This window comes from Aquarana catesbeiana, linkage group LG03, assembly GCF_042186555.1.
Source record: "Aquarana catesbeiana isolate 2022-GZ linkage group LG03, ASM4218655v1, whole genome shotgun sequence".
Taxonomy (NCBI): domain Eukaryota; kingdom Metazoa; phylum Chordata; class Amphibia; order Anura; family Ranidae; genus Aquarana; species Aquarana catesbeiana.
The window spans coordinates 114911006-114937970 of record NC_133326.1 but is presented as its reverse complement, the minus strand read 5'-3'; the positions used below and the strand labels follow the sequence as shown (position 1 = coordinate 114937970).

General features: G+C 43.0%; 1 protein-coding gene across 2 annotated transcripts in view; it reads right to left on the bottom strand.

The window, feature by feature from the left end:
- The window catches only part of ICE2 (interactor of little elongation complex ELL subunit 2), a 268772-nt gene that overhangs the window by 143866 nt on the left and 97941 nt on the right, over window positions 1–26965 (bottom strand). For both annotated transcript variants that reach the window (XM_073619024.1, XM_073619025.1), the window contains exons 3-7: window positions 25713–25980; window positions 25358–25477; window positions 22447–22581; window positions 4212–4328; window positions 2814–2973 (exon numbers count right to left, since the gene is read on the bottom strand). In XM_073619024.1, coding sequence (XP_073475125.1) covers window positions 2814–2973; window positions 4212–4328; window positions 22447–22581; window positions 25358–25477; window positions 25713–25980 — 800 coding nt within the window. The remainder of the gene's footprint in view (window positions 1–2813; window positions 2974–4211; window positions 4329–22446; window positions 22582–25357; window positions 25478–25712; window positions 25981–26965) is intronic.

Below are 26965 nucleotides of genomic sequence, written 5' to 3'. Positions count from 1 at the left end.
CGCGTCTGGTGGGAGCAAAGGGTACTGAACCAAAGCCTTTCCAAGAAGCTGGACCCTAGTCTTATCCAGCTTCCATCAGACCTAATGGACAGGAACACCCTTTCCCACTGCTCTGTCCTTGGTCGTGGAGCAAGAGTGTTTTTCTTGTCCTCCTGCAACCACCTCCTCCAAAGAAATTTTGTAATGAGGAGGCCTACTGGATTCACCATACAGGCCTTCTCCCACTTCTTCACAAGTGTTCTAGAAACCTGTGTATCTTACTAGGGTCTGGTCACCTGAAGGCATTTAACCCTCTGTGATGCCATCCAGGGGGCCACCCCCTGATATCAGGCCCTGGTCACCAGAGATCCCCTGTTTAGTTTCCTAAATTGGGTGCATACAGGTGATGTGGCCATCAGGCACCATCCGGCTGGCAACCCTGTAACCTCAAAACACTAGGAAACATGTAGGGTGCTAGCTTGGTTGGGATTCAAACTCGCGACCTCAGTGTTTAAGGCACAGTTTAGGTGCAACACCTTCAATGTGAGCTCTTTTTCTTCACCGTTTGTGGGTCGACCTTCAGGAGAACCTGAAGATTTTAGGTGAGCTGGTTTGCTGGTCCTACACAGGCAAAGTTTTCACTGCAGTGCCTATAGTGCAGACTCTGTGTGAGCTTACCCTTCTTGTCATGAGTGCACGCCACCCAGCCAATATGCCAGGTATATCAAATGCCAGCATGTGTTTGGGGCATGTAAGATACCTCACACAAACACAGGGAGAACCCCCAACTTGACGCAAGTACTGGAATGTTGGGGATCTGAACCAACCACCCCAGTGCTGCCAGGCAGAATTGACAGCCACCCAGGCCTTCTCCCCTGGATAGCCTTGCCAGAGTGACCAGGAGACCACTCAGCGAACCGAGTCTCAGCTCCATCGAATCAGTGACCCCAAAGCTGAAGAGTTAACTGTTGAGCCATTGCAATAGGTGACATGTCAAAGGTCAGAAGGAGCGGACATGGGGATAAGATCCTGTGTCTCCAGGAAGACCAGACCAGGAAGACTCCCATGGCTACACTGGTTGTGAGCTATGACTGCCTCACCATTGTTACCTTTCAGCGTCCAGCCTCGTATTTTACCACACAGTGTAATTTCAGCCACACACACGTCATATACCTCGTGCAGGAGGGGGAAAAAATTCCCCTTCACCCAGTCCCTACTGGTTACAAGGGGGAAAAACCCTCAAAGCATGTGCATGGAATAACAAATGCTGCTTCCGCTGCCTGTGCAGGTGTCGCAGAGGAGTCCATCCCACAACCCTTTGGTGGTCCACAGTCTCTGTTGGGTCTTCACTTTTTGAACACCAGCGCCCCTGAAACATTGCCCACTGCCCCGTTCCACCAGCAGGAGGTGCAGGTGCTGTGCAGTACCTAGGACACGCACAGCTTCTCAGGTCCCTAGCAGACCAGTCAGACCCCTATGGAATGGCTTGAACTTACAGCAGCCAGAGGACTTCCCACCAAGCCAACTGCTCCCTTTGTAGTAAAGCATGCTCCTTCTATTTCTTCAGGATTAGGACTGGTGGAATAATGGCATTAACCCATGGAGCCAGTACACCATCCAGAGCATGCAACACTGAGCCAACTGCTTCTCTGGCAAGTCTGGATCCCTGTTCGCACCGTATGGAGACTGTAACCTCTCTGGCGCCCGCTGATGATGTCATACACCCTGGAAGTGACCCCGCTGGATCCTTCCTGTGGGCCAGCTTGGAGCGCAATAGCTCCACCCCCTTGCGCGCTGTGGCTTTCTCTTTCTCCTGCACATACCAGCCATGTTGTCGGCGAGGAAAATCTGCCGCCATTGCGACCACGCTTAAGGGGCCGACATCACCGCAGTAGCCTTTGAAGTAACTAACAATGGAAACCTCCGGTCCACCTTTCCCCCTGGAGGAGGTGACCAGCAGGAAAGGGTACAGTACCCTACTACCGCTGGTGAAACACAGTCTGGGGCTGTGGGATTTACCACCCGCCCCCTGTTTCTGTTAGCCTCCACGAGCCAGACCCATAGGGTCCACCCTCGGGAAAGCACAAAGAACCACCAGCCCCAGGGTCCCATGTGCCTCCTCCCCTCCGACCACCAAGAGGGAACCCCACCTGTGGAGCTGCAGGTGATAGACAGGTAAGGGATGCAACCCCCTTGCCTTATGATGGCTGATGTCGGCCACGCCAGGATGGCCCCTGCCTCTGACACGCACCCGCCGTGAAAAAGAGGGTCTTGCCTCTGGAACCTTCAGCCGACTGTGCAACCTTTCTGGCTCCCCATCAGCCAAAGCCCAGTCCTCCTTCAGCATCCACGGATGGAACCGGAAGCCGCGGATCAAGCGACGTCTCCCGCCACACGGCCCCGCTCTGAGTTTCGCGGCGGCTCGCAAACAAAAATGCGAGGAGGGGAAAGCACCTCCTGAGTCTCCACTGAGAACCTGAAAGCGGGCCCCCGAAGCATCCCATGACACAACCTTCGGAGAGCTGGAGGGGCAACATAAAAACAGCATAGCTGCCAGGTAACCTCTCTCCGAGGCATCGCACTGCCACTAGTTCCAAGAGACCTCTGTCTCCTTCCTTTAGCCACGGTTCCTCGCAGGTGTCTCCTGCTGGAGGAAACACCAAAACTGAGGAGCCGGTGGGGAAGCATGCCTTTTAAATCTAGGCCGGGCAGCGTTTCCTCAGAAGGGAGGAGCCGAGGTCTCTCATAGGTGGCTGTCCTGAAAGACAAAAAAAACCAAAAAAAAACAAAACAAAAAAAAAAAACACAACAATAGTCTAAGCTAGTCACCTCACCTATGCCATTAATCGTCTCCACGCGAACAGGAATCTCCCACTGTTCATCATACACAGGCCCATGATTATTAAGCAGAGTGTACAAAGCCTGCATAGAAAGCACGACCTGTGGACAGTACTTTGAAACCAGTTTTGAAATGTTGGGATCAGAGGTCACACTCTGTTGAGAAACAGTAAACAGATTAGTATCGGAACCAGTTTTAAATTCAACACACACACACGTTACAATTTGAATGTAAGATCTACCAACAACTATGTACTGCAAGAGCCTGCCTTATTAATATAAATGTAGCTTTGGCAAATCTAACAGATATTGCGCAGTCAGGTTGTATAGTAAAAATGTAATATTCAGACTGCACGTTATTAAAAGAGCTGCCTAGAATACTACAATATCTTCACACATTTGTTATAAATGCAGAAGTTAAAAAAAAGCTGTATTTGTAATATTATCCGGCAGGAATACAGTATCTATTACAGACTGCCTGCAGAAACCTACAGGAGGGGGGTGTATAAAAGATCAGTCACCCTGCACAAAAGAGAGCAGCAGTGACCAGTCTTTGTTACAGAAAACAACTGAACAGAGGCAGAGTAAGGCTTACTGTACACGGGACGCTTTACAACCTCTCCTGAACGTTTTAACTTGACAGATAGTAACCGACGTTTAAAAACGTCAGTTTTGCCGCATTGGTGTTTTAGAAGCGTTTTATCATTTTATTTATTTTTTTTACAAATAGTAAAAAATCAAAAACGCCTGTAAAATGAAAATGCAGCTAAACAGGAGTTACCATGTTTACAAGCTGTTGCAGGCATTTGGCGTTTCAAATGCCTCTGAACATCCGGCCTGAACGCATTTTTTTGCTTTCCAAAAAATGCTTCCAAACTCAACTGCCTAGAAACTACTATAAATGACCCTGTGTACATGTACTGATAAGATAACAGAGGAGAGTTCAGGGGCAGCTGAAAAGAACGCCCAACTGCTCCTAAACGTCCGTTTACCAGCAGCCGTGTACATGAAGCCTAAAGGATTTGTTTTATTTACAATTACTACACAGAACTGCAGGAAATGCACAACATTCAAAAAAAAGATAGAAGGCATACACATGCCTCCTGTATTTAGACACAGCTTGTTAATAATCAACTATGTTTACTAGGAAAAAAACATTTTTTGTTTGCGTGTTTAACAGCGTCTCGTGTGCATGAGGCCTTAGGTGAAACAGACTTGTAACATAATTCAAGCCCTGTCCTCAAGGTTTTTATTTTAAAGTTTAAAAACAAACGAAGACATTTTTCCCTGTACTGTAATGTAAGATAATGAATCTAACCATGGATAATGTGAAGCCATGCAACAAAATATATTTAAATAAATAAAAAAACACCACCACTAAAATAAAATCTTACCTTATGCAGACGCCCAGCCTTTCTCACTGGGGACATTGTTTGGGATACTTTTTTGTATGACGATGCAAGAACAATATCATCTGTTGGAAATTTGACTTTCACAAAGTTTACTAATCCCTAAAAAATAAATGTTTATCAGTCAGTTAATACATACAAGCATTTTAGGTGCTAGAACCTGCATATAGATTCAGATTTCTGAAAACCTTGTAGCCCAGAGCCCTAGATCTCTTAAAAATGAGTCGAAGCAAACCCCTCTTGCCCCTTACCATTAGTCTCTAAGGCACTTAGGATTATTACAGTGCCAAGTTATTACAAGGAGGAATAACAGTCAAGAAATACAGTTTTGTGATTACTCCCCAAGACATAAAATAGAGAACATATGTATGAAATGTTAACACTTACAAATCAATTTTAACCAAAATCATGGCATTCTCAATACTTTGTGTGCATGATGTCAGGTCTTTTAAAGCACCTTTTTTTTGCCTTTCAACTGGGCTCCTTTCCTGACCAGTTTTCAACTCTGTCTCAGGGGTCAGTGTTCCCCTTGCAAACACTTGAAGATCACATCTCCCTCATCCCAAAACCTGACAAGGATCCATCCCTTTGTGCAAACTATAGGCCAATATCCCTGATCAGTGTCAACCTGAAAACAATGCATTAGCTAATAGACTTTAGCTGTTATTACCAGGTCTGATCCATTTAGATCAGGTGGGCTTTGTGAGTGGTCGGGAAGCCAGAGACAATACGCTGAAAACCCTCCTCTTAACTGACTATGCTCGCTTGCGTGGCATACCTCTCGGTCTTCTGGCAGTCAATGCCGAAAAGGCATTTGACTGTGTTGATTGGGAATTTCTCTAAATGTCCTTGCAACAAATAACAACAAAAAACAGATCATGACAATCAGAAAAGTTGCTTCCTACCATAACAGCTAGAACATCAATACCATCTATATATTGGTTACTCCACATGTTTTGCGGGCTTAGCCGCTTCTTCAGGAGATTTCTACAATTAGATGGTGTAGAGAAATGATTGTCATATAGGAAATAGAGAAAATATACATATTACTGACAAAATACATTATGTGACTACAACAAATAACATTTCATGTGTATGTGTATATAAGACATCTTTTGCAAAACACCCACCTTCCACACATCTTACCAGAGGGTGTCAAATAACCGGAGGCTCAGAAAAGAGGCGACCCACCCCGGAGGCATGGGAGCCTTTTAAAAAGGCACTAGATACAATTAGTATTAGCCTGATTAGAAGGGGGAAAAAAGGATGTCATCAAATATATTTAACCACTTGACCACTGGGCACTTAAACCCCTTTAATAACCAGGCCAATTTTCAGCTTTTGGTGCGCTCACATTTTGAATGACAATTACTCAGTCATACAACACTGTATCTATATGAAATTTTTGTCATTTTTTTCACACAAATAGAGCTTTCTTTTGGTGGTATTTAATCACCGCTAGGTTCTTTATTTTTTCCGCTATAAAAGAAAAAAGACCGAAAAATCTGTAAAAAAATGCATTTTTCTTTGTTTCCGTTATAAAATTTTGCAAATTAGTAATTTTTCTTCATATATTTTGGCCAAAATTTATACCACTACATATCTTTGGTAAAAATAACCCAAATCGGTGGATATTATTTGGTCTTTGTGAGAGTTATAGAGTCCAAAAGCTATGGTGCCAATATCTGAAAATTGATCACACCTGAAGTACTGACGGCCTATCTCATTTCTTGAGACCCTAACATGCCAGAAAAGTACAAATACCCCCCAAATGACCCCTTTTTTGGAAAGAAGACATTTCAAGGTATTTAGAAAGATGCATGTTGAGTTTTTTGAAGTTGTCATTTTTTCCCACAATTCTTTGCAAACTCAAGTTGTTTTTTTTTTTTTTTTTTCACAAAATTGTCATATTAGCAGGTTATTTCTCACACACAGCATATGCATACTACAAATTACACACCAAAACACATTCTGCTATTACTCCCGAGTACGGCGATACCACATGTGTGAGACTTTTACACAGCGTAGCCACATACAGAGGCCCAACATGCAGGGGAGCACCTTCGGGCGTTCTGGAGCACCCAGGCCAATTCTGACATTTCTCTCCTACATGTAAAAATCATCATTTATTTGCTAAAAAATTACATAGAACCCCAAAACATTATATATGTTTTTTTTAGCAAAGACCCTACAGAATACAATAGCGGTCATTGAAACTTTTTATCTCGCACGATATTTGCGCAGCAATTTTTAGAACGCGTTTTTTTTGGAAAAAAAACTGTTTTGTGCTTTAAAAAAAAACAAAACAGTAAGGTTAGCCCAATGTTTTTGCATAATATGAAGGATGAAGTTACGCCGAGTAAATAGATATCTAACATGTCACCTTTCAAAATTGCACACGCTTGTGGAATGGCGCCAAACTTCACTACTTAAAAATCCCCATAGGCGACGCTTTAAAATTTTTTACTGGTTACAAATTTTGAGTTACAGAGGAGGTCTAGGGCCAAAATTATTGCTCTCGCTCTACCGATCGCAGTGATACCTCACATGTGTGGTTTGAACACTGTTTTCATATGTGGGCGGGACTTACGTATGCGTTCGCTTCTGCATGCGAGCACACAGACAGGGGCGCTTTAAAAATTTTTTTTTTTTTTTTATTGTTCATTTTACTTTATTTTAGTTTGACACTTTTTTCCAAAAAAAAAAAATTTTGATCACTTTTATTCCTATTACAAGGAATGTAAACATCCCTTGTAATAGGAATATGGCATGACAGGTCCTCTTTACAGTGAGATATGGGGTCAATAAGACCCCACATCTCACCTCTAGGCTGGGAAGCCTGGAATAAAAAAAAAAAACGATCCTGGCTTCGATCGCACCTGGGGACGTCCCCTCTCGCCTCCCGTAAGAAGGATCAAGCAGCGTAACAGCCGCTATGATCATTCTTATGGTGTAGGGAATCGCCGGCTGAAAAAGCTGATATCTGAATGATGCCTGTAGCTGCAGGCATCATTCAGATATCCCCGCACAAAGTCAAGGACGTCGTATGACGGCAGGCGGGAAGTGGTTAAAACGCTTTTTTTTTTTTTTTTTAACACAAAGCTGTCCGTTTATACAATATTTCTAACACATAGCATGTACATACCAAAAATGACACCCCAAAATATATTCTCCTACTCCTCCTGAGTACGGCGATACCACATGTGTGAGACTTCCACAGCCTGGCCACATACAGAGGCCGAGTATGGCTGGGTATTGCAGAGTATCGGCGAGTATGGCTGGGTATCACTGAGTATTGCAGAGTATGGCTGGGTATCACTGAGTATTGCAGAGTATGGCTGGGTATTGCGGGGTATTGCAGAGTATGGCTGGGTATGGCAGAGTATGGCAGGGTATGGCAGAGTATGGCAGGGTATGGCTGAGTATGGCAGGGTATGGCTGAGTATGGCAGGGTATGGCAGAGTATGGCAGAGTATGGCAGAGTATGGCAGAGTATGGCTGAGTATGGCAGAGTATGGCTGAGTATGGCAGAGTATGGCTGGGTATCACCGAGTATGGCTGGGTATTGCGGGGTATTTCAGGGTATGGCAGAGCATTGTGGGGTATTGCAGAGTATTGCGGGGTATTGCAGAGTATTGCAGAGTATGGCAGAGTATTGCGGGGTATTGCAGAGTATGGCAGAGTATTGCGGGGCATTGCAGAGTATTGTGGGGCATTGCAGAGTATTGTGGGGCATTGCAGAGTATTGTGGGGCATTGCAGAGTATTGTGGGGCATTGCAGAGTGTAATGAGTTCTATCGATAGAACTCATTACACCAGAGAGAGTGGAGCTGAACAGTTACAGATCCAGTCAGAGTTCAGTTTTATGGAAGCAAGTGGCCAAAATAGGTCCACCACATATCCCTTCTGGTGGGGCCTGTGATTCCCTATGCTCAGTCCAAAGAGGAGTGCACAGTGTACAAGCCTTAATTGAACAAGCGCTGGTGGCACAAAGCTCAATTGATTCTATGCTCATGGCAGTAGAATCCAACATTTCCGGTAAGCGTATCCCATCTATTCGTTAAGTTTGATGACATCTGAGCTAACAGTTGGGAAGCAGAAAGAACTGCCACACGGATTACACGTATTCACTGTGGACTTCTTTTGCTTTGACAACACGTCACTATTGGGACACTATGTTTATGTGCACAGAGACATTTTATTCATACTGCACATGTGTGTTTTAGTGCTACAATTTATTTAGTATCTGTTTGCATTTTTGTCATATGGTTTATAGCAGCTTGTTTCGTTTTTTTCTGGGTAGCGCATTAATCATCCCCCCCTTCTTTTGCTATTTCATTTGGCTATGGGCCGGTTGTTAAGTGGTTAAAATCATCCCTTGGGAATGACAGGTATACAATACATTTAGCTCAAGTTGCATTTCTCAAACACATACATTCTTTCTATCTATATCGATCGATAGATCTATCTATCTATCTATTGAGAGAGAGAGGGAGATATATAGATATATATACACACCTAAAGGGGGGGTGTATACGATTATGCAGGCTCAATAAGATGTTATAATTGGTCCCTATAAAAATAAATTTTATCTAGAAGATAGGGGCACAAATATTAGCTCTAGGTATAGTGCACCATATATGCACACTACAGACATACACGTGCATATAGACGCAACCAAACATGCACATGCATCTATAGAACACAGTGCAGTCTACCCAAGATATACCTTTTGTTGGTATCAACTGCACTGATCAATGAAACATACGCTCCTACATAATAATAAATAATAAACATAATAATATTTAATATAATTATTATTGGTGCCTGCATCCACGAGGGTGTATGCATATTTCTATGCATACACAGATCGTGCAGTGCATAAATGCACCTATACTAGTTTAAATATGAATAGCTTTCTTACCTTTGCAATAGTTATTGTTTATGCTTGTAGAGGGTATGCAGATCAGGGCCACATCAAAGATATGGAGAAAAAACAGCAAATGAGGCAGTGTCCAAGGATAGATACTATATCCTGGAGACAAGAACAATGTAAGAGCTTTCATTTGTCTTGTCTCCAGGATATACCCTCTACTAGCATAAACAATAACTATTAATTGCAAAGGTAAGAAAGCTATGCATATTTAAACTAGTATAGGTGAATGTATGCGCTGCACGATCTGTTTATTCATAGAAATATGCAAACACCCTCGTGGATAGTTTTTTGTAGGCTCGTATGTTTCATTGATCAGTGCAGTGCTGCATGTGCAACAAGCCAGTCCTATATTTTCATACCAACAAAAGGTATATCTTAGGTAGACTGCACTGTGTTCTATAGATGCACGTGCATGTCTGGTTGTGTCTATATGCACGTGTATGTCTGTATTTCGCATATATGGTGCACTATACCTAGAGCTAATAATATTTGTGCCCCTATCTTCTAGATATAATTCCTTTTATAGGGACCAACTATAACATCTTATTGAGCCTGCATAATCGTATACACACTCCCCTTTAGGTAATTTCATCAATATGTTTATATATATATATATATATATATATATATATATATATATATATATATATATATATATATATATATATATATATATACACACACACACACACACACACACACACACACACACACATATATAAATAAAAAGAGATGCAACTTGTTGACCTAAATGGATTGTATACCTGTCATTCCTGAGGGATGATTTTAAATATATTTGACAACATCCTTTTTCCCCCCCTTCTAATCAGGCTAATACTAGTTGTACAGGGGGAACATTTGCAACTGGGGCTCTTTCTCAAAGTGGGGCTATTTCTAGAAGTGGGAGCAATTCTGACTCTGCACTCATCACCTGAATGTCTCATCTGAAAATCTCTATCATTCCACAGGTATGTGCCACTGAAACATCTCCACCCAAAAACTGAAACACTGCTATCTGCTTATGTGTGTTTAATAATTGGTGGTATGTTATTTTTGCTTAACCATCTGTAAACCTGTCCACATTACCATGCTTTATTACCCATAAATATGGCCCGTTAACTTTAATGCCCTCTTGCTAGTCTGTTTCTGAAGTAAGAATTTTGCCCTGTTAACCAGCCAACCTTTATTACCTCCTGATTGATAATTGAAATGCAACCAACCCCCATCCCTACAGTATAAATATAAGCTTCTTTTGGGGGAAGCATTTGTAGGGGGAACATTTGCAACTGGGGCTCTTTCTCAAAGTGGGGCTATTTCTCAAAGTGGGAGCACTTTCTGGCTCTGCACTTCAACACAATTTAGTTCCCATTTCTATTCTACCGAAGACCAGACTCCCTTTCCCTTGTACCCTTTGGAATTCCCGCTCTGTTTGAAACAACCTCACCTCTCGCCATGACCTCTTTAATCGCCAAATCATTTAAATCTACTCGCCATTACCGAAACCTGGCTTCGCAAAACCGACACTGCGTCTTCTGCTGCCCTATCCCATGGTGGTCTTCTCTGGACTCACTCCCCCAGATCCAGTGGACGTAAGAGAGGATGTGTCAGAATCCTAGCCCCACAAAGCACCTTTCAGGTACTTCAACCACCTCCCTCTCTGTCACTTTCCTCTTTCGAGGCACACTGCATTCGTCTTTCCACTACAGTTTCTCTAAGGATAGCTGTGATCTGAGGGGTGTGGCCGGATGTGTTCGAGGCAGCACGCATCTCTTTAGAGCTCTGTTTAGTCTGACTGAATCTGTCATTTAAGAGTGCACTAAACCGGATATAACAATCATCAGCACCTGGGGGAAGGCGAGAGGAATGCGCGCATGCACTCATCCGCTTCTAAAAAGCTCCAAAAAGGCTCACAAAGATCAGCGCCAGACCCGCTCCACGAAGGAGACGGAGCGAGACCCCGCCATCTTGTCTTCACGGAAAGCTGAACAGCGCGCCAAACAGAAGACGGCAAAGATGGTGCAGGCAGGAGACACAGCGGAGGTAAGCTATGAAAACGACCCAGCAGACGATCAGTTACTAGCGGTGGACACAGAAGCGATAACAAGACCAATCCTGGAAGCCATTAATGCTAGTAAGTTAGAACTAATGGGGCGCATTGACCATTTATCTTCCTAATGCATGCTGATCAGACACGATCTTGACAAGAACAGGGGCAGTCTTACCACGGTGGAAGACAGGGTCTCTGGGGTCAAGGATACATCACACAGGAGTACTCATATTGCTGAATTCCGCAACCTGGTGCGATCCCTCCAGCGCAGGGCAGACGACGCTGAGGACCGTCAAAGGAGGAGCAATATCAGGGTGGTGGGCCTGCTTGAGGTAGTGGAGGGAGACAAGCCAGTACTGTTTGCTGAGGCTCTATTTAAAAACCTGCTCTCACTGAAAGATTTACCCCCCACTTATGTAGTGGAAAGTACACACAGGGTGCCCATAGGAAACAGACCTCCAGGAGCTTTCCCCAGACCATTCCTGGTCAGGTTTCTAAATTACAGGTAAAGTAAAAAAGTGTGGCGTTAGGTGTTGTCTGTTATTGCACAAAAACCTCACTAGAAAGGAAATCTGGAGGCGGGATGTGCAGTAAAAGTTTTAATGAAAACACTTGAACTGAAAAATGTAAAATAGCTGTGGAAATAATAAAAAAACAAAGGCATACAGAAATAACGGTGTAGACTTGTGGAAGACAGGTTGTGCCAGGCTACAAGAAAATAATCAATAAGACACTCAACCCTGCTATACATGTTTTATAGAAATGTAGAGCCTCTTGTATTGTTTTACGCTTTTGCATTGTAATTAATATACTTGAACCTTTGACTTTATTGATGTTAAACGTGATCACACTATTGTTGTATGTCCCGGTTTTCTGATATAAACAATTTAAAAAAAAAAAAAAAAAAAAAAAGAAATAACGGTGTAAAACTATATGACATATATCTTCAAATGTGATCCGAAAACACACATGTAGATATAAGAAGTGAATGTGTGCATTCAACACACATCCAGTTATATGTATCGCTAGATATAGGAATGAATAAATTGCTAGTACCCAATAACTAAAAAATTAAATATGAGTAAAATAGTGTGCATAAATTAGGGTATATGCAAAAAGCTAAATATCGCATATAGTAAGGTCACAGATATAACAATGACTGTGAAACCAAACTATAAATATAGTATAGTGCATTTGGTTGGATACATATAAGATATTTAGAGTATCGCATATGGACGCAGTTGCAGGCGTGACTACAATTGCCAGACATACATATTAAAGAAAGATAAGACTCTGGAGTCTGACGTTTCAAATTCAACCATATGTGTCTCCTGTGTCTCAAGAACTGAAACACGAAAACACTGGGGTGATGCTATTCCCTGACTTTTCCAAAGCCACTCAATGCCGCTCCTTTAATGATATTTGCAGAAGGCTCCGTGAAAACGAAATCCAATATAGCATGCTATACCCAAGCAGGCTCAGGGTCCAATACAAAGGCAGCGTGAAATTTTTTGAAAATCATGCAGAATCATGCGACTGGCTAGACAAGGAACTTTCCTAGCTGCAGCATACATACCTAAGCCTTATTGGTCCCAAGGGGTCAAATTGTCCAGGATATTGTTAGCACCAGTTGTGCCTGTTAACTGTGAATGCATTTGTTCTTACACAAAATATTGGGATACATATCCATGCAGACTGAAGGGCAAGCTAAAATGAAGGTCACCACTTAACCAAGTGCAGGAGAGCCATACCCAAAAGTCAAACACCTGCAGGCACCCAAGGGAGTGCGCTAAACCAGACTCCCTGAATGGAATACTGTGCAAGAAAAGGTACACACTTTTGTAGTTGACTTTTCTCCACTCCTGACTCAAATGAGTCCCTGATCCTATTCTCCTAACTTCAGTGGTATCCATTTTTCTGTATCACCTGTTTTTTTTTGCTGATGGTTATTCTTTTTATCTTTAATTTTTTTTTTTTATACATTTTTACTTTATTCCCCAAGGGGTATCATTTTTGTCTTCCACTGGCGGGAGGTGCCATCTTACAGAGGAATTGATCCTGTTGGTCTTTATGTTTTGAATTTTTCATCTGCTCTTAAGCTTTACCTTATATTTTTGGTCGGAGCAAGAGGAGTGACGACACCAAAGAAGACTCTGCCAAACTTTTGATCAATGCGGCTAGAACTCACCGCAAGTTTTTGCACGTTGGTTTTTGGGATTAAGCTACATGCCAGAACTTTTTTTGTTTTTTCAGGTTTGGTTTTTGGTATAATAGCAGGGGGGATGCTTTAATTGTCACAGCTCATGCACTTGAATCTGCTTTGAGGTATTTTCTATCAAGTTGCAGGCAAATGGGGAGGGTCATCACTGTGAAGGAGAGAGGGGTTCCACTTGAGTACTGTAGTAATATATTTATTTACTAGTGTATGGGATAATGGCGGATAAACTACACATTGTGTCTTGGAATGTTAGGGGCCTGAATCACAAATTTAAAAGGGCCTCTGTATTCCAATACCTAAAACAGTCTAAACCGCACATAGTTTTCCTGCAGGAGACTCATCTAGATGGAAGCAGGGTGATGACTCTACGCAAACCGTGGATTCAAAGAGCCTTACATTCTACCTATTCCACGTTTGCCAGAGGAGTTTCCATGCTTATTAGTAAAACAATCCCATGTACCATCCACCAGGTTATAACCAACCCGGGGAGGAAGATATGTGGCATTGGTGTTAGATGTGTATTACCGTCAATTATTATTGGTAATTGTTTATATGCCTCCCCCATTTCAGGCTCAGTTGTTATATGACATGCTAACTCGACTGGCCCAATACTTAGATCTCGCTCTGTTTCTGATGGGAGATTACCTGCCGTATTGGATGCGGCGTTGGACTCTTCTAATCCGAATAGGGGGAGCTCGGCCGACCTGAATGGACCTCTATGGCTGGTTTAGCTGAGTTGTGGAGATGGAAGCATCCAACAGCTAGATGCTACTCTCACATGTCAATGACACACAGATCCGCAGCCAGAATTGATCTAGCCTTTGGTAACGATAGAATCTTACAATATGTGGAGAATGTTGAATACTTGGCAGGAGGATTTTCAGATCGTAATCCTCTCTCTCTTGCCTTGTCCTTTCCGGGGGGGTCAAGGAGGGGAGGATGGCGTCTCTCTTCTAGCTGGTCACAAAACGAACAAGTGGCAGCCCAATTAGAGGAAACAATTAAGACATACTGGTCCACGAATGAACCACCAATGGTATGGTACGCCTTTAAGGCGGTAGCTAGGGGTGAGTGCATATCAGCCATAAAAACAGCACGAGTTAATGAAAACGAGGAGCTTAACACTTTTAAACAGCGGGAGAGGGACTGTGCGGAGGCTCATGCGGGATCCCCTACTGGGGCCTCTTATGAGACTCTGCTGGAAGCACGGAGGCGCTTATCCCTACACATCAAAGGGCTGACCAGCTCAAAAATTACAAAATCTGCACACACGGTATTCGCAGAGGGGGATAAGAATGGTAAACTTCTGGCTATGTTGGTGGCGGACCACCAACCTATTGCGCATATTCCTGTTATTAAAGACAAAGGGGGCAATCTGGTCACTGACCCATCAAGTATTATGCAGGAGTTTATTGATTTCTTTTCAGCATTATATTCACCCATCCCTAGCTATAATCCAGAGGCATTGCTGGCAAGGTTACCTCTCCCAAAACTGTCTGAGGGGGACTGTAATGCACTAGAGGCCAAGATCACAATTAAGGAGGTACAGGCAGCAATTTATGCCTTCCCGCCCAACAAAACCCCGGGGCCAGACGTGATTCCTGTAGATCTTTACAAAGCTAATGTAGAACAGTTGGCAGTTAGAGATTTAACTGGCTACTGGAATATGCCATGGACAACTCCTCATTACCAAATTCCATGCTAGAGGCGTATATGATCCTATTGTTAAAACCAGGGAAAGATCCAACCAAATGTGCACCATATTGCCCCATAACACTTTTAAACACGGACTTGAAGATCCTTACCAAACTGTTAGCGACCAGACTAGCTAAAGTTATTTCAACCATAGTCAACATAAACCAGACGGGTTCATGCCTGGGAAGTCGACAGACACGAATCTACGGAGACTTTTCACCCACCTGCAAATCCCACCTACTGATTCAGATTCCAGAATTGTAGTGTCTATAGATATAGAAAAAGCCTTTGACCCGTTGACTGGAGGTTCATGTTTAAGGTATTAGAAGTTATGGGATTCAGGCTGCAATTTAGAAAATGGATCTCAATGCTATATAGGAAACCCAAAGTGGCCATTAAACTGGGGTCGACGGTTTCCGATTACTTTGCGGTGGGCAGGGGCACCAGACAGGGTTGCCCGTTGTCCCCATTCCTTTTTGCCCTGGTAATGGAGCCCCTGGCCACAGCACTGAGATCTTCCGGGGATGTGCAGGCAATAAAAGTGGGAACAATTCATGAGACCTTGGCCTTTTATACAGATGACATGCTCCTGTTTCTCAACGACCCGGGGGACTCCTTAAAGGCGGTACTGGCAATTTTAGACAAATTTGCCTCTTTTTTAGGGCTAAGGGTAAACTGGAGCAAGTTCTCCATCCTAACATCGGATGCAAAAGTCAAAGAGAGCTGGCCCGGATCTGCCATTGCATTGGGTGGAGTCTCTCAAATATCTTGGGGTGAAAATTACTACAAATGTGCATGATTACCTTCCCTTAAAATTTACTTCCGTTACTGGCCTTCCTTAAACAGAAAGTACAGGCATGGATCAAATTACCATTATCCCTAATAGGAAGAATCAGCTTACTTAAAATGAAAGTCCTTCCGGTAATTTTATACTTCCTCAGACATGCGCCGGTATGGATACCAAAGTCATACTTCAAACAGATAGAAGGGATTGTTGGTTAGTTTCTATGGGAACTTAAAGCCCCTAGGATAGGAATTAAAGTGCTCCAGGAACCAGGGGATCAGGGAGGTCTGGCACTGCCGGATTGGCATAAATACTACCTGGCAGGTCAAATGTTATTTGCCCGTAGGTGGTTACTGTCGGATGACGGAGATGTGGCCACTGTATTGGAGGCGGCTTATCTTGGATCTTATGAAAGCTTGCGCCTGGCATTGTTCAGGGGTGTCAAATCTGACTTGCCAAATAACCTTGTCGATGACGGCCACAATTAGAGCTTGGGGACTAGGTGTAAAATTAGCATCTCCCAGTTATCAGGGGATCTCACCATCTACCCCAATATGGATGAATCACAAGCTGCCTCAGTTCTATAACTTACCAGATCCTATGATCTGGGCGGTCAAGGGTGTAAAAACGCTTAAAGACATTACCTCCTTTGGGGACCTTCTGACTTTTCCCCAACTGAAGACCAGACCCGACCTACCAAATTTCTACCTCTTTCATTTTTTTCAACTCCGACATGCATACCAGACACAGTTTGGAGAGTTGAGGGTAGAATCCTTGACTAAGACTCTCTCATCAGCATACAAAGAATTTTTTAAAAAGACACCAAAGGCAATGACTAACTGTAGAAATAAATAGGAGACAGAAGTTCCTGACATACAGGGAGAGGATTGGGTTGACCTATGGACCCAACCCTTTAGACACTTAGTATCAGTAAGTGATAAACTGATACAATTAAAATTTTTATACAGACGCTATTACACGCCAGCTAGGCTCGCTAAGATCCATGGAAACGACTTGGCGGAGTGCTGGAGATGTTCCTTCTCTCCAGCAAATGCTGAACATATTTTCTGGCTATGCCCGCACATTCAAGGTTTTTGGAAAGAGGTCACATCATGCATATCGGATCTTCTGATGGTACCCATCCCAATGACAGTGAGGGTGTGCTTGTTGGGATTGGTGGAGGAGGTGGTTCCAACAAGGGCACTGAGAACATTACTCACTATCCTTTTGTTCTATGCTAAAAAAGCCATACTGCTTAAATGGAAAAACACAAGTGCCCCTAATATTAGTTTTTGGAAAAAGTTGATTAACTCCATGTTGCCCTACTACAAAACCACGTACAAGACTAGGGGATGTGGGAAAAAAATTTGATAAAGTGTGGAAGGCCTGGTTTAAGTCTGACAATACAGTAGGTTAAGAGATGAACACCCAAGGGTCTCTTATCATTACAAAGTGACAGCGGGGGCAAGACACCAGATAATGTAAATGTATTAGGGTAATACACATAATGGCTAGTCAAAGGTATGGAGAGTGAAACTTACCTTTAAGAATTATCTTGTTGATGACCAAGTGATAGACTGGCAATCTTGTAAGAGAAAAAAGTTTTCTGTGAATACATCAGGTCGCGTTACTGAGCTGTGACAAAGGGGGGGATATTCAAGAGCCAGAAGACTATGTTAGTCCCTGCGTTGCCGTTGGTTCCGGGTGACTGTCATGTTGACATAACCCAGATGTTTGTATGCTTTTTAAAAAGCATGTTCAATAAAAAGAAATTTATTAAAAGAAAAAAGAAGAAGGATAGCTGTGATCTACATGCCCCCTGGACCAGCATCAACTCCTGCCACTTACAAACTTCTCAGCCTAACCTCCTCCTTTGACCTGAAGCAGTGGATACACGCTCCTACTCACTCTGAAGGCAATACCCTTGACCTCGTTTTCTCTCACCTTTGCACTCCATGCAACCTAACTATCCATTCCCCCACTCTGATCACCACCTTGTTAAATCCACTCTCTCCCTCTCCTCCACCTCCTCTCCTTCCAACCGCCTAAAAGTTACCCGCAGAAACCTGCTTTATCTCAACCCTTCTCCACTCTGCTATCGACAACCTCTACGACAAAATCTCCCCCCTATCCTGCACCAACCTAGCCACTTCTGTCTACACGATTCACTTCTAGACTCACTGGCCCCCCTCACTACACACAGAATCCAGCCCTGACCCCTTCAACCTTGGCAAACAGATGATACTAGAAGTTTGAAAAAAACTTAGTCGTGCTCATAAGCGCCTGTGGCGTGAGACTAATGCCCTGTACACACGGTCGGACATTGATCAGACATTCCGACAACAAAATCCTTGGATTTTTTCAGATGGATGTTGGCTCAAACTTGTCTTGCATACACACGGTCACACAAAGTTGTCGGAAAATCCGATCGTTCTGAACACGGTGACGTAAAACACGTACGTCGGGACTATAAACGGGGCAGTAGCCAATAGCTTTCGTCTCTTAATTTATTCTGAGCATGCGTGGCACTTTGTGCGTCGGATTTGTGTACACGCGAACGGAATTTCCGACAATGGATTTTGTTGGTCGGAAAATTTTATAGCAAGCTCTCAAACTTTGTGTGTTGGAAATTCCGATGGAAAATGTGTGATGGAGCCCACACACGGTCGGAATTTCCGACAACAAGGACCTATCACACATTTTCCGTCGGAAAATCCGACCGTGTGTACAGGGCACAAGTCTCAGAGAGATTTCAACCAATATAAATCTGCCCTCCAAAAATACAATTCCAGCCTCCTCACTGCCAAGCAGACCTATTTTATCACTCTCATTAGCAACTTATCATCCTGTCCCCGTCAACTCTACTTCGTCCTCTACCCTCTCCACCCGCCAACTCACTCACTGCCCAGGAGATCACCAATCACTTCAAACAGAAAATTGATATAATTTGCGAGGAGATCTTTACTGGTCAGATACCCTCCACGCTTTACACTTCATGTCCACAGGTACAATCATTACTGCCCTCTTTCAACCCCACCGCTATAGACAAGGTTGCTAAATTACTTGCTAATGTCCACCTTACCACCTGCCCTCTGGATCCTGTTAACTCGCAAATGCTACGTTCACCCTCTGGCTCTATGCTACACTCTCTATCTAACCCACATCTTCAATCTCTCCCTCTCTTCTGGCATCAGACCCATACTTTAAAAGCCCTCACTGGACCCATCCAATATTAACAACCTATGCCCCATCTCCTTGCTCCCCTTCTTCTCCAAACTCCTTGAACGTCTGGTCTACAACCGACTGAGCACCCACCTCGCTGATAATAGCCTTCTTGATCCCCTTCAGTCTGGATTTCGTCCTCAACACTCCACGCAAACTGCTCTCCTAAAACTATCAAATGATCTACTAACGGCCAAAACCAAATCGACACTATTCTGTACTCCTACTCCTGGACCTCTCTGCTGCATCTGATACGGTTGATCACCCCTTCCTCCTCAAAAAACTCCACGCCTTTGGTCTCCGTGACTGTACTCTTCGCTGGTTTTCTTCCTACTTATCCAACCACACCTTTAGCGTTTCTTACAACTCTACTTCCTCCTATCCTCTTCCTTTCTCTGTTGGGGTCCCCCAAGGTTCTGTTCTTGGACCTCTCCTATTTTCAATCTACACCTCCTCCCTAGGTCAGCCTCCCGTGGCTTCCAATACCACCTCTACGCTGACGACACCCAAATCTATTTCTCTACTCCTCAGCTTACTCCCTCAGTCTCCTCACTTATCACTAATTTACTATCAGAAATATCAGTCTGGATGTCACACCACTTCCTCAAACTCAATCTATCCAAAACCAAACTTATAAATTTGATCTTATCTGTGCTTCCACCACCACAAGTACAGGCCGTTCACCTTCACGTCCAATCACTGTCCAAATCTTGTCGCCTCAACCTCCGCAACATCTACAAAATATGCCCTTTTCTAACCAATGACAAAACAAAGCTCTTTATTCACTCACTGTCATCTCTCGCCTCGACTACTGCAACTCCCTTCTCATTGGTTTACCTCTACATAGTTTATCACCTCTTCAATCCATCATAAATGTTGCTGCCAGACTCATCCACCTTACCAATCGCTCTGTGTCTGCTACCCCTCTAATTCAATCCCTCCACTGGCTTCCGCTCACCCAACGAATTAAATTCAAACCACTAACAACTACTTACAAAGCCATCCACAATTTAGCCCCCAGCTACATCACTAGCCTAGTCTCTAAATACCAACCTACTCATTCTCTTCGTTCCTCTCAAGACCCCCTGCTCTCTAGCTCCCTCATCACCTCCTCCCATGCTCGCTTCCAGGACTTTTCCAAAGCCTCTCCAATCCTATGAAATGCCCTACCCCAATCTATCCACTTATCTCCTACTCTATTAGCTTTTAGACGATCCCTGAAAACCCTTCTCTTCAGAGAAGGCTACCCTACCCACACCTAACAACTGTTTTTTCATTTTCCCCATCAGTTCACCCTCCCCACAGATATTACCTTTTGTTTCCACTTGACCCTCCTTCTAGATTGTAAGCTCTAACGAGCAGGGTCCTCTGATCCCTCCTATATTGGCGCTATATAAATCCTGTATAATAATATTAATATCTAGTGCCTTTCAAAAGGCTCCCGTGCTCTCCGGGGTGGGTCGCCTTTTTTTTCCGAGCCTCCAGCTATTTGACACCCTCTGGTAAGACGTCTGGACGGTGGGTGTTTTGCAACAGATGTCTTATATACACATGAAATGTTATTTGTTGTATTCATATAATGTATTTTGTGAGTAATATGTATATTTTCTCTATTTCCTTAGCTATATGACAATCATTTCTCTACACCGACTAATTATAGAAAGCTCCTGAAGAAGCGGCTAAGCCCATGAAACATGTAGAGTAACCAATATATAGATGACATTGATGTTCTAGCTGTTATGATAGGATGCAACTTTTCTGATTGTCGTGATCTGTTTTTTTTTGTAAAACAGGTTACTATATTCCTTTTTGAAATAAAATTCCCTGAATAATTTTACTTTTGACTGCTCAGTATCAGTTGATTATATGGTACTAAAGTCCAATTATAGCCTCCCTCTCCCTCTGTCTATACCTTGATGGGACAAAGGTACCATGAATAATTTTTCTATTCCTATGCCACTTCTCTACAACAGATTTTGAAGTTATGTTGTTACAGGAGAACCCCCCCAACTCATGTCATAACCCAACTAACCCAACTGTACTCTATCCTTCTACATGCATGCTCTCCAGATCTTCCACCCTACAAGCGGATCTGAGAATCAGAGCTTCAACACACTATTTCTTTCTCTGACCAGCAAAAGTGCTTCATCATGACCAACAAAACATCGCTAGCCACTAAACACCAAGAGAAAGAGTTCTAACTCATAACCAGATGGTAAAGATGCCCATCAGTTCATCGTTTCAAACCGTCACTACCAGATACATGCTTGTGTTGTCATGTCTTTAAGGGCCATATGATTCATATCTGGTGGGAATGCAACTTATTTTTGGTTTGTATTGTATCCTGTTGGCGACCTCTATTAAACCTTTCCACGAAATAGCTCTATTATCCATGATACCTGGACACTTCAAATCTGTTAAAAGGGATGTCTTGCGGCATTTTCTGACCGCAGCCAGGACGGTTATCCCGCGTCACTGGAAGTCAACAGCTGTACCTACACTGGGGGAATGGGCCATTGAACTGGATTCTATAAGAGACTTCGAATGACTGTTGGCGCAGGAGTTAGGTCAGGAAGAACAGTTCTCTCTCACCTGGACCTCTTGGTCCATGTTCTGATACTCTTCTGATTTTCTAACATGGGCTGCAAGTGACACGGACTCATCATCCACACCTCCATGACAGAGTGTACCCTTCTTTTTACTCGGTTCTTACTCCTTCATTTCAATTTAACCCGCCCTTCACTTTAAAATTCTTGGTGCCATGCAAGTCTCCTGCAGACTGTCAGCATGAGCTGACTGCCCATACAACATACGAGCAGGCAGTTTCACACTGACAGGAAAAATCAATGAACTACCAAAACGCTGTGGTAGTTCATTGAGAACTACAAGCCAACAGCCACAAAGGATTCTGATGCTTTTAGTTCATTGATTCGCAAAACTCTGGCCCACACGGCTGCACGTTTTTCAAAAAGTGGGGAACTTCTCCCCGTACCGCTTGTTACACAGAGGCTCGGATCACTGAGCCACTGCAGGAGTGGGAATATGTTAGATGTTGCACCCCAAAAACAGTTAGAACATGCAACATGTTCCCGAAGCTGAACGTATCCTTTAAATGCAAACAAAAAACTATACACTGTATACATCAAAAATGCAATAAAATTCAAACTTCAGCTTGTTTGGGTGCTTGTGTCATTCAAACGGTCTGTATGTGAACATGTACTTTGAGTTCCAGGTTTTCTGCTACCCATTTAGAGGTAATCTCTCACACTTAAAATTGTTTAGAGAAGATGAACTGTTAGGAGTGGTTGCATTTATTACCATTTTAAGAAGGCACTTTTCCAGATTCAATGACAAGTCAGGAATAAACTTCCCTCCCAGGATGCTTGTCATGTCATGGACGGCGTAGAGCTCAGGGTAATTTTTCACATAGGCTTGGCAGGACTTTATCATTTCCTGAAAATAAGCAAGAATATATTATACAAAATGCTGTAAACAGCATCATATAATAATAAGCTGTTACTGGAGACATTATCCCACTGGTGTCTATGCATTTAGGGGATTAGAGTTCTTCACTTCCTATTAAATTATTAACCTAGTATTTCACATACATTATTTTGTGTATAGCCAGCCTTCATAAAATTTATATTTTAAAACTAGGCAACACAGTTTAAGCCTTCAATATTAAATATACACAATTACTTAACTCTTGTAAATACATACACGCTGTTGTATATTCTTAGGATCCATGAGCTCTTCGCTGCTTTGTACCAATTCTTTTTTTTTTTTTGCTGATTAAATTGTCTGCATAAGCATAACTGCAAGCTGATGTAAACTTTACTTACTTGGCGCCAGGTAAGTGAAGATTCCCTATGTGAAAAATGTGCTGGCACCACCAGCAAACTGAGTAGCAGGATAGCAAATGCAGGTGAGGTATAGCGCCCAGACTATGCACATTATTTACATAATCTGAACATGCTGTAAAAACACTTTAAAACAAGCCCACATCCACCCATGTAGCTACAGACCAGTTTTGTGGTGAAATTAGTCTTCAAAATTCACAACAGAGACACTGACGCTCTTCTCCTAATGCTTTCTATTGTACTACAATTGAATCTAAAAAAAGTGAATTTGAAGCAGCACACCACTGCTAAGGAGGTCCAGATACAACTTTATCCCAATAAATGTCAGGGGGAAAATTCAAAAAGTATCTAAGGCGTTTCAGGGGTCAAAGAGCGCGCGCCACCCCCCCTTTCATCAGGGCCTGACTGACAACAATCTGAATAGACCAAGTCTGCCAAACCAGCTGCATACTAGGCCTGTGCTCGCAATCACATTGGAAAAAATAAAATCACATTAAAAAGGTCCAGTTCATTTTGAGTCTAGTCACATTATTATCAATCAATCCATGATGAATGGGGTGCTCTTAGACCCCTGAAACGTGCTGGCTACTTTTTTGAATTGTCCCCCTGACTTATAGGAACAAAGTTGAATCAATACCTCTTAGCAATGGTGTGGCACTCAAATTTAAATTTTCATTACATTACACTAGTCAAGGAGAACATGGAGATCCTCTGGTGTGTAGCAGCTGCCTGCCCAGGAACCAGATAATTTACACATTAGCATAGCAATACCAACGAGATAACCCTAAGGGTCCAATATTTTTCCTTTTCCTCAACAGAATCGAATCTTGGCAGCCTACTAGCCCTCTAATTTAAAAAACACACAGCAGCAGTTTTTAAGCTGTTAGAAACTGACAGGACTTTTGAGTCTGTTAGGATCTTTGAGGATTTTGGAAAATTACTCCACATTACATGCAGCAGGAGGTCAGTGATGGCTAATTTTAAAGCTATTTTATGGCTTAAAGTGGTTCTAAAGAAAATAAAAAAAAAGTGGTTTTAAAGCCTAAACATTTTTTTAACTTAATTTATTCCTTGTGTTCCCTTACTTACCTGAGCCCTCATTCGATCCAGTGCTGTGCACGTCTGTAGCTCTTCTCTTCTCTCACTACCTGGTCTCAAAGGCTTTGCTGAGGCAGTGGTTCATTGGCTCTCGCTGCTGTCAGTTAAAGCCAGTGATAAGGGAGCGGGGCCGAGTCACGCTGCCTGTGTCTTTAGATGCAGACAGCGAGCCTCATGAACGAGCCTGCACGAGTGCTCCCATAGGAAGCCGCTTTTTGCATTTACAATCACTTTAATGCATTCTCTGCATTAAGGTAAAAAAAAAAAAAATCTAATTTGTGTGCCTCCCAGACCCCCCTTTCCCGAAAGACTTACATGACATCACTATCAATCCAGCACTGTCCCCGCCAGCAGCCCTGCACGGGCTTTACTGAGAGCAGCAGGAGCCATTGGTTACCGTTGCTGTCAGTCAAAACTGTGAGGAGGGAGCAGGGAACAGGGCCTAGCAACACTGTGTCTATAGATGCACACAGCCCGGCTGGGAATCATGCGCACACGAGTGTCCCCATAGCAAGCCATGCTAAACTGATAGCAAGCCCATAGCAAGCGTATTGCTAGGGGGGTACTCAAAGAAGAGGAAGAGCGGGGCCACTCTGTGCAAAACCGTTGCACAGAGCAGGTAAGTATACCTTTATTATTTTAATAGAAAAAAAATTGTTTTACAATCACTTTAAGAATACAATCATGAGAGTTTGTTTTAACCCTTTCATTGTCACCATATGTGAAACATGTCATTGGCAGAAAGGGAGTAAAAAAAAAAACCAGAAATATATAGAGCTCCTTATGAAAAACCATTGGTTGCCTGGATGTTTCTGACTTCAAAACTTTGAGTCACCAACTAAGTATACAGCAAGGGAAAGCAGAGCTCTGTATCTATAGCCATACAAGCACAAATGCGCGCGCTAAGCCCTTTCCCCCGACTTGTTCATTCCCTGACTTAGTTGGGGTAGGTGGAACACTTTGGTGGGGGTGTAAGTTGAAAAAAAATTACTAAAGCATTAGATATTTTTTTTTCTAAACTTCAGCTTTAAAAAATAGTTTAGACCTATTCTACCCATTTATTGTTTCAAAAGAAAAACAATTCTTTATACAGTGTATTGTTATTGTGTCTGCTGAGCTATTCTTTCACAAGAAGTCTCATTTAGGTAAAGCTGAATTCTTAAACAGGCAGCAGTTACCTGGGCTACATGTCATTCCTAGGTTGTGTCTATTCAGGTTTTCCTTTTTACTGGATCTGTGAGCAGCAAGCAAGCTAGCAGCAGGGTACTTACCTGGTTATATCTTGTGGCATCTGCACAAAGCACATTGTAATCCTCAGCACAGCTGCGTGCCGCATTCTGGAGAAATTTCTGGAACTCCATATGTTCACTGCTCACCTTTAATTTCAAGAACTAAATGGGGTGGAAAAGTGAAGGCGTGTAAAGATGAATATATGCACTTCGAAAGACACTTGAGATTATCTTTAAAAGAAAGCATTAATCAAAATCTGAGTTTCCAGCCACCAAGTTAAATTGCAGGTAGCTCTCATTGTCAGATTTACATTTTTTTCAAAATTAGATAACTATAAAGCTACTACACATGTCAACAATTTATGTGATCTGTGTAAACTCATGCGATACCCTGTACCTCATAGTGGTTGTATTCCTTCATCTGCAAGACATTGAGATTATTATTTTTTGTCTGGTTAATGAATTTAATCATCAGTTTCACATAGGTATCCTGCTCCAAAGCAGTGAGTGAGGAGTAATGAGGGTATGGTACACGAGGTTCTGGAAAGGGTGGAAAGTTCTTTGTAGGAGGTGGAGCGACAGAAGATGGACTCTCAGTAACAGGAGACTGAAGATCTTGAGCCTCTGACTTAGAAGGTGTAGGATCGGGATCTGCAGATGCTGGTCTGAAAGAAAAGAACAGGAGAGACTATACGTATACTAGGAAAGTAAGATGTTTTCTGTATAGGATGCAGCATAAAAGTTGTCTGTACTTACGTTCCCTGGTCTGCCCTGACACATACCCAGTATCTCTACTAAGTTTTCCTGCTCTAGCCAAAAGAAAGAAATGTGGCTCAAGTTTTACAATTACCACTTTAAGACCAGGCCTTTTCTGATAATTTTTGGTTGAAAAAAAAAAGTTTGCAATTTTAGGTCACATGGTATGTGCAGTGTTTTTTTTTTTTTTTGTAAAATATAAAAGATGGTGTTATGCCAAGTAAATATACCCAGCATGTCATGCTTTAAAATTGTGCATGCTTGTGGAACGACGCCAAACTACGGTATTTAAAAAGCTCCATAGGCAACGCTTTAAAAGCCTTTACAGATTACCAATATGGAGTTACACTGGCCTGGTACTAGAATTATTGCCCTCGCTCTGCCACTCATGACAATAATGCACACATGTGGTGCAATCGCCGTTTATGTATGCATGCGGGACCAACATGTATGTTAGACCTAATACACACTATTAGATTATATGCAGATTTTTGTCTTCAGATTTACCAAAACCATACAATATGAGGTCAAACCTTAAGGCCCCTTTCACACGAGGCGGGCTCCGTTTTTACGGAGCCCGCCTCGGTCCGCCGGCTCAGCGGGAGATCTGTCCGTTGATCTCCGCTGAGCCGGCGGATGACAGGTCCCTCTCTGCTCACTGAGCGGGGAGGGGCTTGTCAGGCGCCGCTGCCGCCTATGGAGGGATCGGACGAAAACGGACAGCGTGTCCGTTTTCGTCAGATCTCACCCGATCCGATCCGCCAGCGACGGATCTGGACGTAGAGCCATACGTCTGCTTTTAGCGGATCGGACGGGGTCGGATGTCAGCGGACATGTCTCCGCTGACATCCGACGCTCCATAGGCTAACATGGATCGCCCGTTCAGGTCTGCCG